The sequence below is a fragment of the Neofelis nebulosa genome, chromosome 12, assembly GCF_028018385.1.
Source record: "Neofelis nebulosa isolate mNeoNeb1 chromosome 12, mNeoNeb1.pri, whole genome shotgun sequence".
NCBI classification, from domain to species: Eukaryota; Metazoa; Chordata; class Mammalia; order Carnivora; family Felidae; genus Neofelis; species Neofelis nebulosa.
The window spans coordinates 1,278,454-1,292,595 of NC_080793.1; the positions used below are offsets into that span (position 1 = coordinate 1,278,454).

A 14,142-nucleotide genomic window follows, 5' to 3' on the forward strand; every position below is an offset into this window, starting at 1 on the left:
GAAAGCTCCCAGTGCCTTTGGTGGGAGGAGCGTGTCCTTGCCTGTTTGCCTTCCTGAGGTCTTGCTGACTGACCCCTTGAGCACCAAGGGGGTGGTAGTGAGAGGGACAGAGAGGCACAAAGTCCTGGCTCTCACCACCCGAAGGCAGCCGGCACCGGCACATCTCGTACTCGGGACGGCTGCAGCATCAGCCCGGCCTGGCTTCCCAGCGCCCTGGGCCTCTCCTAAGCTTCAGGACCTCGTGTGGCTGCTTAGGCTCCGTGAGCCCACAAGTGCTCAACTCAAGTACAGGAATCGTGCGTCCTGGCTTCACCCAGCTCGTTCCCGGGATCCCGTGCCACTGTCCTGTGGCCACAGTGCCAGGCGTGCCGCTGGCACTCAGCCGTGGCTCTCCCTCCCACGGGGTTGGGGCACGTGACTGCGTGTGCACCAGACTGCCCAGGGGACTTCCCTTCATGCGCGCCAGGCTGTGCGCTTCCTGTCATCCTTGGCCTCTCCCGCTGGATCCCGTAGGTCAGCGGCACAAGTTGGAACTCCCCAGAGGGGCCTCCGGCTGACCTGGAGAGGGCTGGATGGGGACTTGGCCATCCCAGGAACTTGACACTTAGGGTCAGAGCCTTCATCCAGTGGAACGTGGCCAAATGTTGTTCAACGGCCCAGCGTTAAAAGCCGATGCTGACTGAGCCCTCTTGGGCCAGGTATTATGCCGAACGTCTTGCATTTTCCCTTCCTTCACCTGCATCCGGCCTGCTCATGAGGACGGAAGGCGTCCTTGCTTGCAGAGGAGGAAACTGTGGCTCAGAGATGGGAAGTGACTTCCCTGGGCCTCCGGTGTGGACTGATGGGACGGGAGCAGGCCACACTCGAGTCACCGGGACCCTCGGGTGCTGCCTGAGCCTCGTGTGTTTGTGCCGACAGGGCCTACAAGTACCCAAGAGGAGCAGGGCCTCCCCCACCCTGCCCGGAGGCAGGGGGCCGCCCTACCCTGGCCCCGGAGGTTGGCGGGTCCCACAGATGAGGCTCCACGTCTCGTCCCGAGGGTGTGAGGGCTGGGGGGGAGGGACGCCTTCTTTAAGCTGCCGAAGCACTTAGTTCGCGTAGAAATCAGTTCTCTGGTGCGCCCGTCACAGGAGATGTGAAAGACAATGGGTATGGTCTCAGGGGCCCCAGATTTCCTCCCCAGCCCCTCAGGTAGGCAGGGAGAAGGCGTGGGAAGGGGCATGTAGACTGTGTCTGGGCGGTTGAGCCACGGTCACGTTCTTGCCCCCCCCTTGGGCAGGGACTCATGCCCTGAAGCTCTCAGTGAGACACGCCTTGGGTTAGGGAGAGGTCTCGGCCAGATCCCGACGCCTCAGGGGGCGTTGCTGAGCCATGTGTCTCCTACGGTGGACCCAGAGACCCTGGGGCCCCTGCCCTCAGCTAGCACAACAAACAGCGTCCCTGGGCCTTCCACGGTGCTGGGGGAGCGTGGCAGGACGCCAGGAGGCCTGCGGGGTTTCTGTTTACCACCCTGTGCTCGCTCGAGTGTCCAGTGTCACAGCAGCACCACGAGGGACGGGGGGCAGCACAGCCTTACCATTCACCCCGGGGGCTGGGGCGTCGGCCTCCCACCCCCTGGTGCTCTTCCCGCCCCCGGCGTCCCCTGAAGCTGGAGGTCATCCGCGGACGCTGCCAGGTCTGAGCCTTCAGACCGCCAGAGAAAACCCAAAGCAGCTCAAACTGGGAGGGAACAGAGGCAGCCATGGTCTTGGGGTTCTGCCGTGGAAGGAGGCTTTTAGCAAGAGAGGGGCGACATGGCCCCAATCTCTGGCCACGTGGTTTCCCCTGCGTGCGCCTCCCCGCAGTCCCGCCAGCTTGTGACTAAGGAAAAACATGAGGGCACGCTGATGCAATTAGGAAAATGTTATTTTTCAAATGCTGCCAGATCCTCAGGGTTGACCCTGTAACCTGGGAAGAGACTGCACGGGCGTGTCAGGCCTGCGTCTGCAGGGACGGTCCTTACGCAGCTCAGCTCCGGAGGCTGTAGGCTCGCGGTGCGGGACCTGTCTGTTGCAGGGGCCGGGGAGCATGGGGGCTCAGGGAGGGCTCCTGCCCTTCCCAGTGTGAGAAAGGAGAGGAGGGTTTCATAGCACCTACCCCCCCCACCTGCGTGAACCTCGAGCTCCAGGTGAGTGCCTGACCCCCGCCCCCGCCTCGTGCTCCCAGCCTCCAGGCACAGCCTGCCCTCAATTTTCCAGCTCCAGGAGCTGAGTGTGGTCAGCAGACTCCTGGACCTGCCCGAAGGCCAAGCCCAGCTCCTCTGTCCCCCTGCTGCTCTCCTGTCAGTCAGGCTCAGCCTGGGGAACGGACCTGCTAAGGTGGAGAACACCCTCCCTCAGTGCACACTGCTCTCCCTGCAGCAGCTTCGGAGGGGCCAGGGGGGCCCCGCGCAGGGCCCCCCCACTCTCAAGTATCAATGCGGATGTGCTGTTCTCCTCGGGGTCTTGGCTCTCAGAGGAGCCTGGTGAGCGTGAGCCCAACAGGTGGAGAATTCCTGCCTTCTCACAAGCATGCCCCGAGGGCTGTCTGGGAAGCAACACTGAGGGATGGCCTGGGGCTGGACGCACCTAGAAGGTTAAGTGATACCAGAGGACCAGGAGTCCAGGGTGCTGGTTGAAGTCAGGAGCCTGGGTCTCTGTCTGCACACCGGTGACATTGGCAGTCTCTGCACACCTGTGACATGGGTGGTCTCTACGCATCTGTGACATGGGGGTGTGTGTTCCCAAGGCATTCCATTAACAGATGTGCGGTTGCCTTGCTGGGTCAGGTGCTGCCACGCTGCTGTGGGGCTCACGGGGTGGCTAGTGGCCCTATGATATGGGGAGCAGAGAGGTGCTGATGTGCTGAGGGCTTTGAGGGCTGCTGGCCCCTGCCCCACACTTGTGCATGGGTAACTAGCCAAAGTTCACTTCCATGTGGAGATGGGGGCGGGGAAGGTGCAGGAGCCCTGGAAGACAAATCCTTGCCCCTCAAAAAGCGGTAGACCACCAGGGTCTCTCCTGGGGCCGGCCCCCACCCCTGGTTCCACCACTGCCGGTGTCTTTAACTCATGTGATAGGGGCAGGGGTCTCTGTGGTCTCAGAATCCTGGTGACAACAGGTAAGGGCACTCAGCCAGAGTTCAAAGAGATCCTGACACCTGCCCCCTCCCAGGTTCTGATCTGACCCAAGCCGCTTGGCCCCAGGCAGGCCAAGGACAAGGGCCTCTTCTGAAGGCTCCTGGTCATTCACCCCCACCCGTCCCCCAAGAGCCTGAGGGTCTGGGAGGAGGCCTTTGGGTCAAAGATGGGTGTCCTGGACCCTGAGGAACCCCAAGCAGCCAGCCTTAGCAAGAACTGTGGAGGAGAAAGCAGGAAGGCTTACAGGGCCCTGAATTGGCCTTGACAAGCCTCCCGCCATGCCCTGGAGGTGCGTCGGAGTGAGCCCCAGGCAGGGGCAGTGAGTGCATCTCAGTGGCCACAGGCCTGGCGGTCTGGGTGGGGCTGCTGGGGGCAGGCCAAGGGCTGTGGGGCTTACAGTGTGTGCGTGGGGGGGGGGGGGGGTTCGTGCAGGCAGGCCCTGGGTGGGGGGGGCACTGCAGGAAGCTGGGCCGGGCAGAGTGGTTTGGGGGTGCAGGCGGGAGGGGGGGTGGTGCTGGCCAGGGGCTGTGTGGGGCTGACCAGGCAGGTGGCAGGTGGGTGGGGGGCGGAAGAGTCCGGCTGGGGTGGAGTGGGGGGTGCAGGCGGGAGGGGGTGGTGCTGCCAGGGGGGTGGGTACAGCGCGGGGCTGACGCGGGGGGGGGGGGGGCGGCGATGGCTGCAGGAGGCGGGGCCGCGAGGGGGGCCGGGAGGGGGGGCGCGGGCACAGCGCGGGCGCGGGCGCGGGCTGAAGGGGCCCTGGCGTGTGCCCGCAGGCAGCCCGGCGCCGGGGACGGCGTCCGCGGGGACGGCGCGTGCCTGGACACCGCCAGCCTCAAGATGAGCGACCTGGACACGGAGGTGCTGCCCTTGCCGCCGCGGTACCGCTTCCGGGACCTGCTGCTGGGAGACCCGTCCTTCCAGAACGACGACAGGTATGGTAGGGAGGGGGTCGCGCCGCGGCGCGCTCGGAGCTGTCCGCGGTGCTGAAGGCCGGTCCGCTCCGCTGCCCTTCAACTTTCCCGGGCTTCCGGACGGGAGAAGTTTCGGGTGGGGGCTGGGCGACGTGGGAAGCACCTTCCGGGAGGGGCTCCCGGAGGGGGTGACGGAGAGCTGCGTGCTGGGGAGTCTTCCCAAACACCGGTCCCGGGGCCAGGCGTCCCCGCGTCTGCGCCCAGCCCCCCGCCCCACTCGCAGCCCTGCCGATTTGGGGGACAAGCCAGCGCCGGAAGCAAGCCGGTGGTGGAGCCCCACAGCCTGGCTGAAGGCTGGTGTCCTCCAGACTCTGGCTGTGGCCATTTGTCACTAACTGAGCGAGTGCCTTTCGAGCTTATGTCGTGGGTTCTTATGGAGGGGGACAGCATTCCCTCACCTCAAATTCTCCTGGGTGGACAAAAGCAGAATGAACTGGAGTCTTTCGGTAAGAGACCAGCAGAACCTTGGGAATAATTCATGCGCCGAGGGAGCTGGCAGGAAGCTGCAAGCAATGTTGCTTTTCTCTGCCTTTTCCCCAAATAGCTGTCTTGGGTAAACAGCGGCCCTTTAGCGCTGTCAGCCTCAGGAGAGACGCTTTCGGGCCTGCCAGTGAAGGCAAGTGCAGGGACTCACGCGGGGCTGGAGCCTGCGGGGCTTGGGAATGAGCCCGTTTTCCTTGCCTTGTGTGTTGAGGGGCCTTTGGTACCTGCTGGTGCCTCCCCCCTCCCCGCCCCCTCCCAGCCCCAGACCCGGCAGAGCGAATGTGCATGCCCCCTCCCCCCAGCAGTGCAATTATTCCAGGTGGCACGTGAGGTGTCCAGGTTGAAATGGTCAGGACGCAGACTGAGCCTCCAGAGGATCAGTTGCTGGAGCCGCAGCTGGGAAAATGACATTAGTGACTGAGGTCGGTGTGTAAGGACAGTGCCCGTGAGGAGCTGCCGAAGCTCGCTGTGCCGACCCCTGAACACAGAGCTTCCTACCTGCCCACGCCACGTCTGGTTGCGTCCTCCGAGCAGGGGACAGGAGACATAAACCACCGTGTTCACCCGCTCATGGCCAAGTTTGTGGGTTCAGCAGAGGGACCTTCTGCATTCTGTGTTCTCTCGTGTCAGACTGAGTGCTGTGGTCATAAGTAAGCTCACCCAAGGGCTCACACCCGGGAAAGAGCTGAGCTTCACTCTCTGGAGAGGCAGCGGGGTCAGGAGGGTCCTGGTGTGGTGTATGCGGCTGGGGGCTCGCCTGCCCTCCTGGAACGCAGGAGGCCAGGGGCTTTCCCGAGTCAAACCTGTGTGCTGAGCGTCCTCCTACGGCAGCACCAGCCCCTCAGCGCCTAGTCCCCTAGGACCTGCTTAATTCTTGAAAACAGCAGCTCTGGAGATTTTTCCAATGTGGGAAGGAATGGCGTCTGTCTCCCTGGGCAGGCCCAGGCCCTCCGGACGCATCGATAAATGCCAGTGTCTGTGGTTGATACGATTAGAGTGACGCACCCCTCCCCTCAGTTTTCGGGAGTGGATGGCATAGGTATTCCCCTGCTCACCCCAGAGAGGAGGCACCGGGCCTGGGTGGACATGCCTGGCCCTTGGAGCGTCCAGGGGCCTCACAGGTGGGGAGGGGGCTGCTGGTTTGTGCGTCAAGACAGGTTCCTGGTGATGTTACCCCCGCTGGCTTCGGGGCTGGAGGGGAGCCTGTGAGGCACAGTGCTGGCTGCCCAGGGTTCCAGGAGCAGCCACCTGGGGCGGGGTTGGGGACCTGTCCCGTATCCCCTGCCAGCCACTGTATCAGGAGCCCAGTTGGAGAAGTCTCTCTGTTTTCAAGCTTCTCTGGCTCAAGTTTGGTCGGTCCCTCTCATGAACCCTCTCGTGCCCATGGACATCGGGGCAGGCAGTGCAGGAAACCAGCATGGTGTACGAAGGGTGGGGTAGGGTACTGAGATCACCGGACACCCCCTTCCATAAGGACACATACACAAGGAGGCACGTGCTGGGCTTTGAGCTGGCATCCAAGCTCAGGGAGGAGACAGTGAAAGCCTGGCTATGGGAGGCCCCCTCCTTGATATTTGTGGCCCCTCGAGCCTCTCCCTCTGTGCCTGTCTCATCCTTGATGTCTGTGCCCCTCCCTCATCACTGATTCCCAAAGTGGAGGGTGGAAGCAGGCTTCTCCCCGGCCCGTCAGGACCCCTTCTGCACGTATGGGGAGCCTGTAAGGATGTTTCCGGGGACACGGGGCCGGCAGGGGGCCTGGGCCTGCGGGCTGTCCCTCTGTGCCATGAGGTTGGGAGCTCAGGAAGACCCTGCCACCAGCACAGGGTTGGCCCCCTGCCCCCCCCCCCATCAGCAACATTCTCCCGGAACCCTTTCCGTCCCCCTGTTTTCCACCTCCAGCTCACGGGCCCCAGGGCAGGCTCTGGCGGGGGGGGGGGGGGGGGGGGGAGGGTGGGTACTGATGCCCTGGCGTTCGGCAGGCTGTGAGTGGGCGGCCGGGGCTGTGGGCTTCCTGCTCTCCAGAGAAATAAAGCCACGAGCAGTGAGTCACTGCAGCCTCACACTGTGGCCTTGGAGGGAGGGAGAGACTCAGCCCACGTGGGCCGTGGGCCAGGCTGCAGCGCCCTCTGGGGAGAGGGGGGAGGGGGGCAGGCGGGGGAGGAGGGCGGAGCCAGAGCTCACAGACCTTCCAGGGAGCAGCTGAGGTCTTAGGACGACGTTCACCGCTGCCTGCGGGACCAGGTCTTGGGGTCCCAGGGGGCAGGGCTCTCGGCAGAAGCGCACCTGGACCCTCCAAAGCCTGGAGCTCAGGACTCCCTGCCCCACCCTGGGACAGCCCACTGCCCGTGTGCCCAGGGCCCAAGGAGCCGCTGAGGAGGCCCCTCCTGTCCCCTCCCAGCCCTGTCCAGGGCTGACCCTCCTGTGCTCCCGGGGTCTGAGTCACAGCTGGAGGCTGCAGGCCCCCCCCACTGTGAGCCCTTCTCCTGAAAAGGTGATGACAGCCCCAGTCACCTTGAAGAGCACTGTGATGGGACCTCGCCTCGAGTGACACGAGGGGGAAGGGGCTCTGCCACTGGGCGCTTTGCCGTTAAGAGTGTTTCTCCCCCTCCTCGCCTGCATCCCGGACAGGAGGCTCTCAGCCCCACTCCCCACCCCCGGGCTCAGGATGATGCAGGTGGGCTCTGTGCACTGAGGTACAAGGGGACACGGGGGCTGTCACACTGCAGCCTTGTCCCCCACACGGGGCACAGCTGTCAAAAGGCTGGGGTGGGGAAGCCACCGGTGAGGACAAAGGGCCTGGCATGTGGCCATCTCCCAGACTGCAGGACCCGGACCGCCTGCTCTCCGCAGCTGTCCGCCAGCCAGGACTGGCCCGGCGGGGTGGCCGAAGCCACAGCTGGAGGCAGTGTCAGGGTCTGTGCCCTCCCCTCTCCCAGGCCTCTGAGTGCAGGACACGTGCACACGGAGAAGCATCTAGGGCCGAGGCTCTCGGGGGCTCCGGGGGCTGGGGGTGGGGGGGACATTGGCCTGCTGCAGGAAGGATGAGGAGGCCAGGCCTCCAGGGGTCAGAACGCCACCCCCGCGGCTGTTTGCCTTGGCCCCTCTGACAACAGAGTGTGGAGCTGATGTGTCTCTGCAGTTGAGCAGCACCGGATAGTATTTCACACAACAAGCTGGGAAGTGGGGACAAGGCCAGTCCTGCGTTGCAGGGGCAGGGGGGCCTCAGACCCCTGCCGGCCTGCGGCGGGGACAGGGGACAGCCACGGCCCCCGGGGCAGGGGCTCCTCCTCGACCTCGGTCCATGGGGCCCCTCCAACCTGGACTGGGTGCAGGCAGGGCTGGGGTCTCTGCGGGAGGCGTGCCCCTTCCCTGCCCCTCCCCTCAGCCGAGCAGAAGGGGATCAGGCCCCTGGAGCGTGCGCAGTGAAGCCCCCCCCAGGAGTGGGGGTCACATGGAACGGCTCTGCCCTCAGGGCCATTCAGCTGTAACTGTTAATAAATGGACGTCACTGAGCCACACTGGAGATGCCACCAAGCCCGTGCACGGCTCCGAGTGGGTTCTAACCCCTCAGGGTGCTCCCTCCGCTGTGCTCCTGCCCCTCCCCCAGCCCTCGGCCTCCCTCTTGCCTCCTCCCTCCCGCCACCCAGGGCTCCTGCAGATGAGGCAGGGGTAGCCTGGGAGGGCAGCACGGTGCAGAGGGCGGGACACTGTTCTTGCTCACTGGTACAGGACCCAGGACCCGCCTGAGAGCCGCAGAGGGCAAGCGTTGGCAGGGATCTCTCGTCTGGAGGGGCGTCCGGGACAGCTCGGGGGCTGTGAGGGAAGCCAGGGCCATGGGGGCCGCAGGCTGGCCCAAGCCTCGCGCACGTGGGTTCCGTGCGTACCGATGAATACGGAGGGTGCTTCACGGTGGAGGGTGGCCATGGACGCGCCCCAACCCGTGGCAGTCCGGCTGAAGCAGGGGCGGCGTGACGCCAGAGGAGCCCCACTGCTCGGCCCCGTCCGCTGGGTCCCTCCTGCGTGGGGCTGCTGGGCCCAGGCCTCCTGGGGGCCTGCCTTCTCCCTGCGGCCCGACTCCTGGACGGGGCCGACCCACAGGGTGGGACAGGGTGAGGCCCCAGCTCTGCCCCGGCACCTGCTCCTTGCCCAGCCCTGGCTGGGCGCCTGTGTCCACCGCCAACCCACAGGCCTCAGAGGACACAGCCGGTCAGGGAGATGGTGGAGGGCCAAGCTGGCGTGGCCCCGATCAGGTTGGGGGGTATCCCACCACCTTCAGCTCCACGAATAGCATTGGATGGGACGTGGAACGAAAGCCAAGCCCCTCCTCTCCCCGCTCCCCAAGACCCCGCTGGGCCCGGAACAGCCACCCAGGTGTCCCGCCTGCTGTCACACCAGCCTGTTGGATGAGCCCCCACCCTCCTCGCTCAGGCATGGCATCCCTGTGTGTGCTGACCGCAGCGTTGTCCTGCCTGTCAAGCCCCTGCACGGCGGCTGGGTGCTTTCTGGCTTCCCGCGGAGCAGGGCCAGGGCGCGGGCGCGTGGGCTCCAGGAGCCGATGCTGGACGCCTGGAGAAGGCTGCTTCTCCAGGATTCTGCTTGGGGCTACGTGACTGAGTCAAGGAAAAGCCTCTGGTGGTGCCAGGTTCTGGGCAATTCCATGAGCTTTAAGGTGTCCTTAGGGAGTAAGATTTGTGTCTTGATTTTTCCAGTCACTTTCTGGGCCCGGGGTTCCTCTGCCTGCGTCTCCCTCGCTCCACTGTGGGCCGGCTTGGGCCGTCCGTTCCCTGATCCTGTTCCCCGGTCACCTGGGGCCCCCCACAGGGAACAAGGGCCTGGGGGGTGGCTGGCACAGGGCAGAGACAAGGGCGGACGACTCCCTGTGGAGGCTGGGATCCTGGGGACAGGTCAGGCCTTCCTCCTGCTGGAGTCCCTCCCTCCAAGTGGGGGTTCTGGGGACTTGAGTCACCTCTCCCCCAAGCCTGGGAGGCCAAGAGGGGACAGGGGGAGCTGCGAGTGGATGGACAATAAAGGGACACCGCAGACGGACAGGAGAGGGGCTGGGGGTGGAGGGGCACAGGCACGCGTGTGCTGAGATGGGTCAGCCGGGCTCGGGGACCTGTGTCTGCACTTGTGAAACGGGCGAGCTGCTCAGTCTTCTGGGGGCCAAGGGTGCATCAGCATTCCTGGCTCCCCCTGCCCGTGCCCCGGGGGCATCTGGGAGTCTGCATGGTGGGGAATCAGGTGCCCCCCGGGAGCCCCGTTCCCCATCCTGCCCCGGGACTGTGCAGGTCAGCATACGTCTCCGGAGACTTGTACGCGTGACTCAGAATTCAGTTCCTCCTCAGCTGGTGCAGAGCACGGCACAGATGCCCAGTGAGGGGGCAGCCGGCATCCTCCGGGGTCACAAAGACCACAATCAGTTTTGGTTTCAAGTTCTAATTCCCGTTGGTCCCTTGATGTGCCACTTACTGCCGTGACGGTGTCGTGCAGGGACCATCCCGCCGCCTCCATCTGAAGCGAAGCTAGGGGGCGGCAGTGTTCAGGTTGTGCTTCAGTCAGCTGAGCTGTGTAACAAAACACCACAGCTTAAACAACACATTTATTTCCCGCGGCTCTGGAGACCGTGGGTCCGGGAGCAGGGTGTCCGCACAGCCGGTCCCAGTGACGGCCCTCTTCCCGGGTGCAGGGGTGGTGTCGGGCTGGAGGGAGCTCCCCAGTGTCTTCTCATAAGGGCACCAGCCCCATCCCCGGAGCCACCCTCATGACCTCAGCTAACCCTAATCACCCCCAAGACCCCCCACTCACAGCATCACACCGGGGGTCAGGGCCTCAACACATGAGTCCACGGCAGGCTTGGAAGGTTGAGTTGACGCCACAGAAGGAACGGCAGTTCATCCTTCCTGGGACTGAGCTGTGCTTTGACTTAAACTCCTTAAGCTTTGAGGGCGACCCAGGAGAGCCTGGAGAGAGAGCCCGCTTGGAGCCTCCTCTCCCCTCCGGGCTGGGCGTGTGCGCCGGCTGAATGGAGGCAGTTCCTGCAGCAGAGGGACCTGTCCAGGGTCACAGCGCTGCTTAAGGGGGGCTTCAGGAAGTGCCCCAGACCCCTGTGGTGTTTTGACTGAGCCTCCACCCGGGGAGCGGGTCTACCTGGAGCCCGTGCGTGTGATCTTACTTGGAAATGGAGTCTTTGTAGCTGTGGTTAAGGTGAAGGTCTCAAGGGGAGCTCGTTCCGGGTGAGGGCAGGTGCTACCCTCTGTGAAGAAGGTGTCCTACAAGAAAAGACACACAGGCAAACCCGCGTGAAGGCAAGGGCAGAGGCTGCAGGGACGCGGCCACAGGCCGGGAGCACTGGGGCCCCCAGGAGCTGGGAGAGGCAAGAAGGACCCTCCCTGGAGCTTCCGGAGGGAATGAGGTTCTGCCCACACTTGATTTCAGACTTCTGGCCTCAGAACTGGCAGAAAATAAATTCCTGTTGTTTCGGGCCTCCCGGTTTGTGGCACTTTGTTACGGCACCCCAGGACCCTGACGTCCCCATCACAGGGTACGAGTGTAGTGGGGGCAGGCGGCCCCGAGAAGCTAGGGACCCAGGGGCCCGGCACCTGCCCCCTTCTCCGGTCTCTAAGGAAGTTTCCAGTGTGGGGTTGTGGAGCGCGTGCTGGGCCCGCAGGGTGGTCACTGCCCGTGTGGGGTGGAACCCCTGGTCTGCTGAGGTTGGACGGAGTCTGTGAATAACTTGGCCTCTCCTTCTGCTGGGGTGTTTTCCGGGGCAGGGCCTGAAGTGATATTGAAAATACACTCACAAGCGGAAATGCCGGAAAAGAGGCCCCCTCCCACTGGGCCGCGGGAGCCAGGAGCAGACAGACACCTCCCCCCCCCCCCCCCCGGGACAGCAGGAACAATGGCTCCTGGCCCTGAGGACTCCAGAGGAGGGGCTGTGGGGGCACTGCATCCTTCGTGACCTTGACCCCCACGATAGCCCAGGGAGGAGGCTGCTCCTATGGGGCAGCAGGAGCAGGGAAAAGGCCTGGGGGTCGGGTCGTGGGGAGGGGACGGGCGGAGCCAGGAAGGTGCCTGGACTGGGCGGGGGCTCGGGTTCTGGTGCAGGTGTGTGTGTGTGTGTGGGGGGGGGGGAGTCTGAGGGAGCAGACGTGGGTGCCCCCAGCCTCTCTTCACAGCTGTGTGGTGGGCAAGGGCAGCTCCCCAAGCATGGCAAGGCCCTGGCCAACCCCACCGCATCTCTGTCCCTGGGTCCGGGGACAGGAGGCCCCTCTGGGGGCTGAGCTGGCAGCACCCTCCTCCCCAGGCCCACGGGGTAGGGGGGCCGGGTCCTGGCTCCTTCCCTCCTCCCTGCCCGCATTCTGAGCCTTTGTGGGCTCCTCACCACGTGCCCGCTTCGGGGGTCCGGGGTCCAGAGGGGCTAAAGAAGCGAGGTCATCTTGGGAAAGCCCCTCCCGTCCAGCCCCTGGAGCCCAGGCCCTGCCCTTGCCCACATCTCGCTAATCAGCAGCTCATTCTCTCTGTGTCTTTGTCTTTCTCTGCCTCTCTGGCAGGTTTTCCTGTGTTTTGGGCCCCCTTTCAGAGCACTTAACCAGGGCCCAGGAGCAGGGAGAATGGCCCTGACCCTGTGTCCCCTTCTGGAGGGGAGGGTGGGCAGGGACTCCAGCTGAGTCTGGCCGTGGCTGTAATGCCCGTGTGTGGGGAGATGTGGCACCAGGGCAGGGTCGGCCCCCCCAGGCCGGCCCTCTCACATCCCTCTGCATCCTCTGGGCAGGAGTGGACACAGATGGGCTGTCTGGAGCTGCCCCAGAAAGACAGCCAGACTGTGACTCTTTGCGGGGGCCCAAAGGATTTTAAGATGGGGAGAGTACCCTGGTAACCCCAGGTGCCATCGAAGTGCCCTCAAAAGAAGGAGGCAAAAAATGGTTAAAATGCTAAGCTGTGTTATGTATATTTTACCCCAAGTTGAAAAAGAGACAGAGAGGCGAAGGGAGATTTAACACAGACCGAGGAGCCTGCTTCAGGACAGGGGCAGAGATCCGAGGGACGAGGCCACAAGCCAGGGGACACTGGAGCCACCAGAGGTGGGAGGGGTCCCCTGGAGCGTCCAGGGGACGGCAGCCCAGCCGTACCGACCGGGGACTTCTGGGCTCAGAACTGGCGGGACCGTTTCTGCCGCTGAACCACCCGGCGTGTGGTCCCCATCAGGGCAGCAGCGGGACCCTCGCCCAAGCTCTCCCAGCTGTTGGGGGAGCGGAAACGTCCGGAGAGACCCTCTCACTCCCGCCGGGCGGCAGGAAAGTGCCAGCTGTCCAGCCGCCCAGGCGCCCAGGCCAGGCCCCCATTGGGAAGTGAGCGTGTCACGGAAGCAGATTCCGAGTGGCGTTTGTGGGGCATCTGTGACTCACGCCCTGTGCTGGGGAGGGGGCAGGGGGAGAACGGAGGAGATTCTGGTGGTGCCCAGGAATCGGTTAAGGGGCGTGGAGGTGAGTGAGGGGCCGGCGGGGTGGGGGGAGAGTAGCAGCAACCTGGCCCGGGGAGACCCCACCCGGTGGCCCCCAGCCCCTCGCAGCTGGTCTGCTCAGCCCAGGAGTGTTGTGTCCTTCTGGTTATTAGGGCTCAAACTGCTCTTGATCCAGAACGGCTCCCGCCAGGTGCGGCCCCTCGGGATCTCCAGGCTGCCCAGGACCGTGAATACGATGAGACGTCCCGGCCACGGCCAGGATCAGGATGCGTCGCGCAGTGTCGGGGGCTGAGCTTCATCTCTCCTAAAGTCATGTGGTGGACTTTTGACCGCCTGAGCCTCCCCGCCCACCAGTGCCTCAGAAGTGACCTCGTCTGGAAACAGGGTCATCGCAGGTAATCAAGTGAGCACGAGGTCGTCAGCGTGGGCCCTGATCCTGTACGACTGGAGCCCTTTCGCCAAGGGGGATCTGGAGACAGGCGCAGAGAGAAGACAGCCGTGTGCGGGACGAGGAGGCGGCCTCGGGAGCACAGCCCTGCCGGCGTCGTGGTCTTGGGCGTCCGGGCTCCAGGACCGCGAGGGAACGCGTTTCTGTTGTTTGAGCCGTGCGCCTGTGTGGCGTAGCAAGGGACTGTGCGTGGTAATTCAGGTTACCGGTCATCTGAGCGGGCCCCGTCCAACCACACGAGCCCCGTGGAAGGAGAACGTTTTCTCTGGCTGGAGCCCAAGAGGCAGAGCTTTGGGGCCCGGGGGAATTTGGCGCACCGTTCCTGGCTCTGAGGACGGGTGAGCCACGCGCCAAGGCGTGCGACGGCCCTTCACAAGCGAGCCGGTGACAGCCGGCGGGAGCAGGGGCGCGTCCTGCAGCCTCCAGGAACTGAGTCCTGCCGGTGGCTGGATGAGCTGGCGGGCGGAGTCTTGCCCAGAGAGTCCGGCCCTGCCTGACACGCGTCGGCCTCGCCAGCCTCGCGAGGCCCCACGGAAAAGCCGAGCTGAGAAGAGCCAAGCTAAACCCTGCTTCGACGTGGCGCCAACAGCACCGTGAGATGATAAAGGAGTTGCTTTAAGTG

The 14,142-nt window shown here is 64.4% G+C and overlaps 1 protein-coding gene across 3 annotated transcripts in view; it reads left to right on the forward strand.

Annotated features, from left to right (window-relative positions):
* Positions 1–3,954: 3,954 nt before the first annotated feature.
* Positions 3,955–14,142, forward strand: part of KCNT1 (potassium sodium-activated channel subfamily T member 1) — a 50,242-nt gene continuing 40,054 nt past the window's right edge. For 2 of the 3 annotated variants that reach the window (XM_058693531.1, XM_058693527.1), the window contains exon 1: positions 3,957–4,089. In XM_058693531.1, coding sequence (XP_058549514.1) covers positions 3,995–4,089 — 95 coding nt within the window. In that variant the 5' untranslated portion in view covers positions 3,957–3,994. Of the gene's footprint in view, positions 4,090–14,142 lie in introns of all 3 variants that reach the window. The other variant, XM_058693530.1, reaches the window with a different exon arrangement.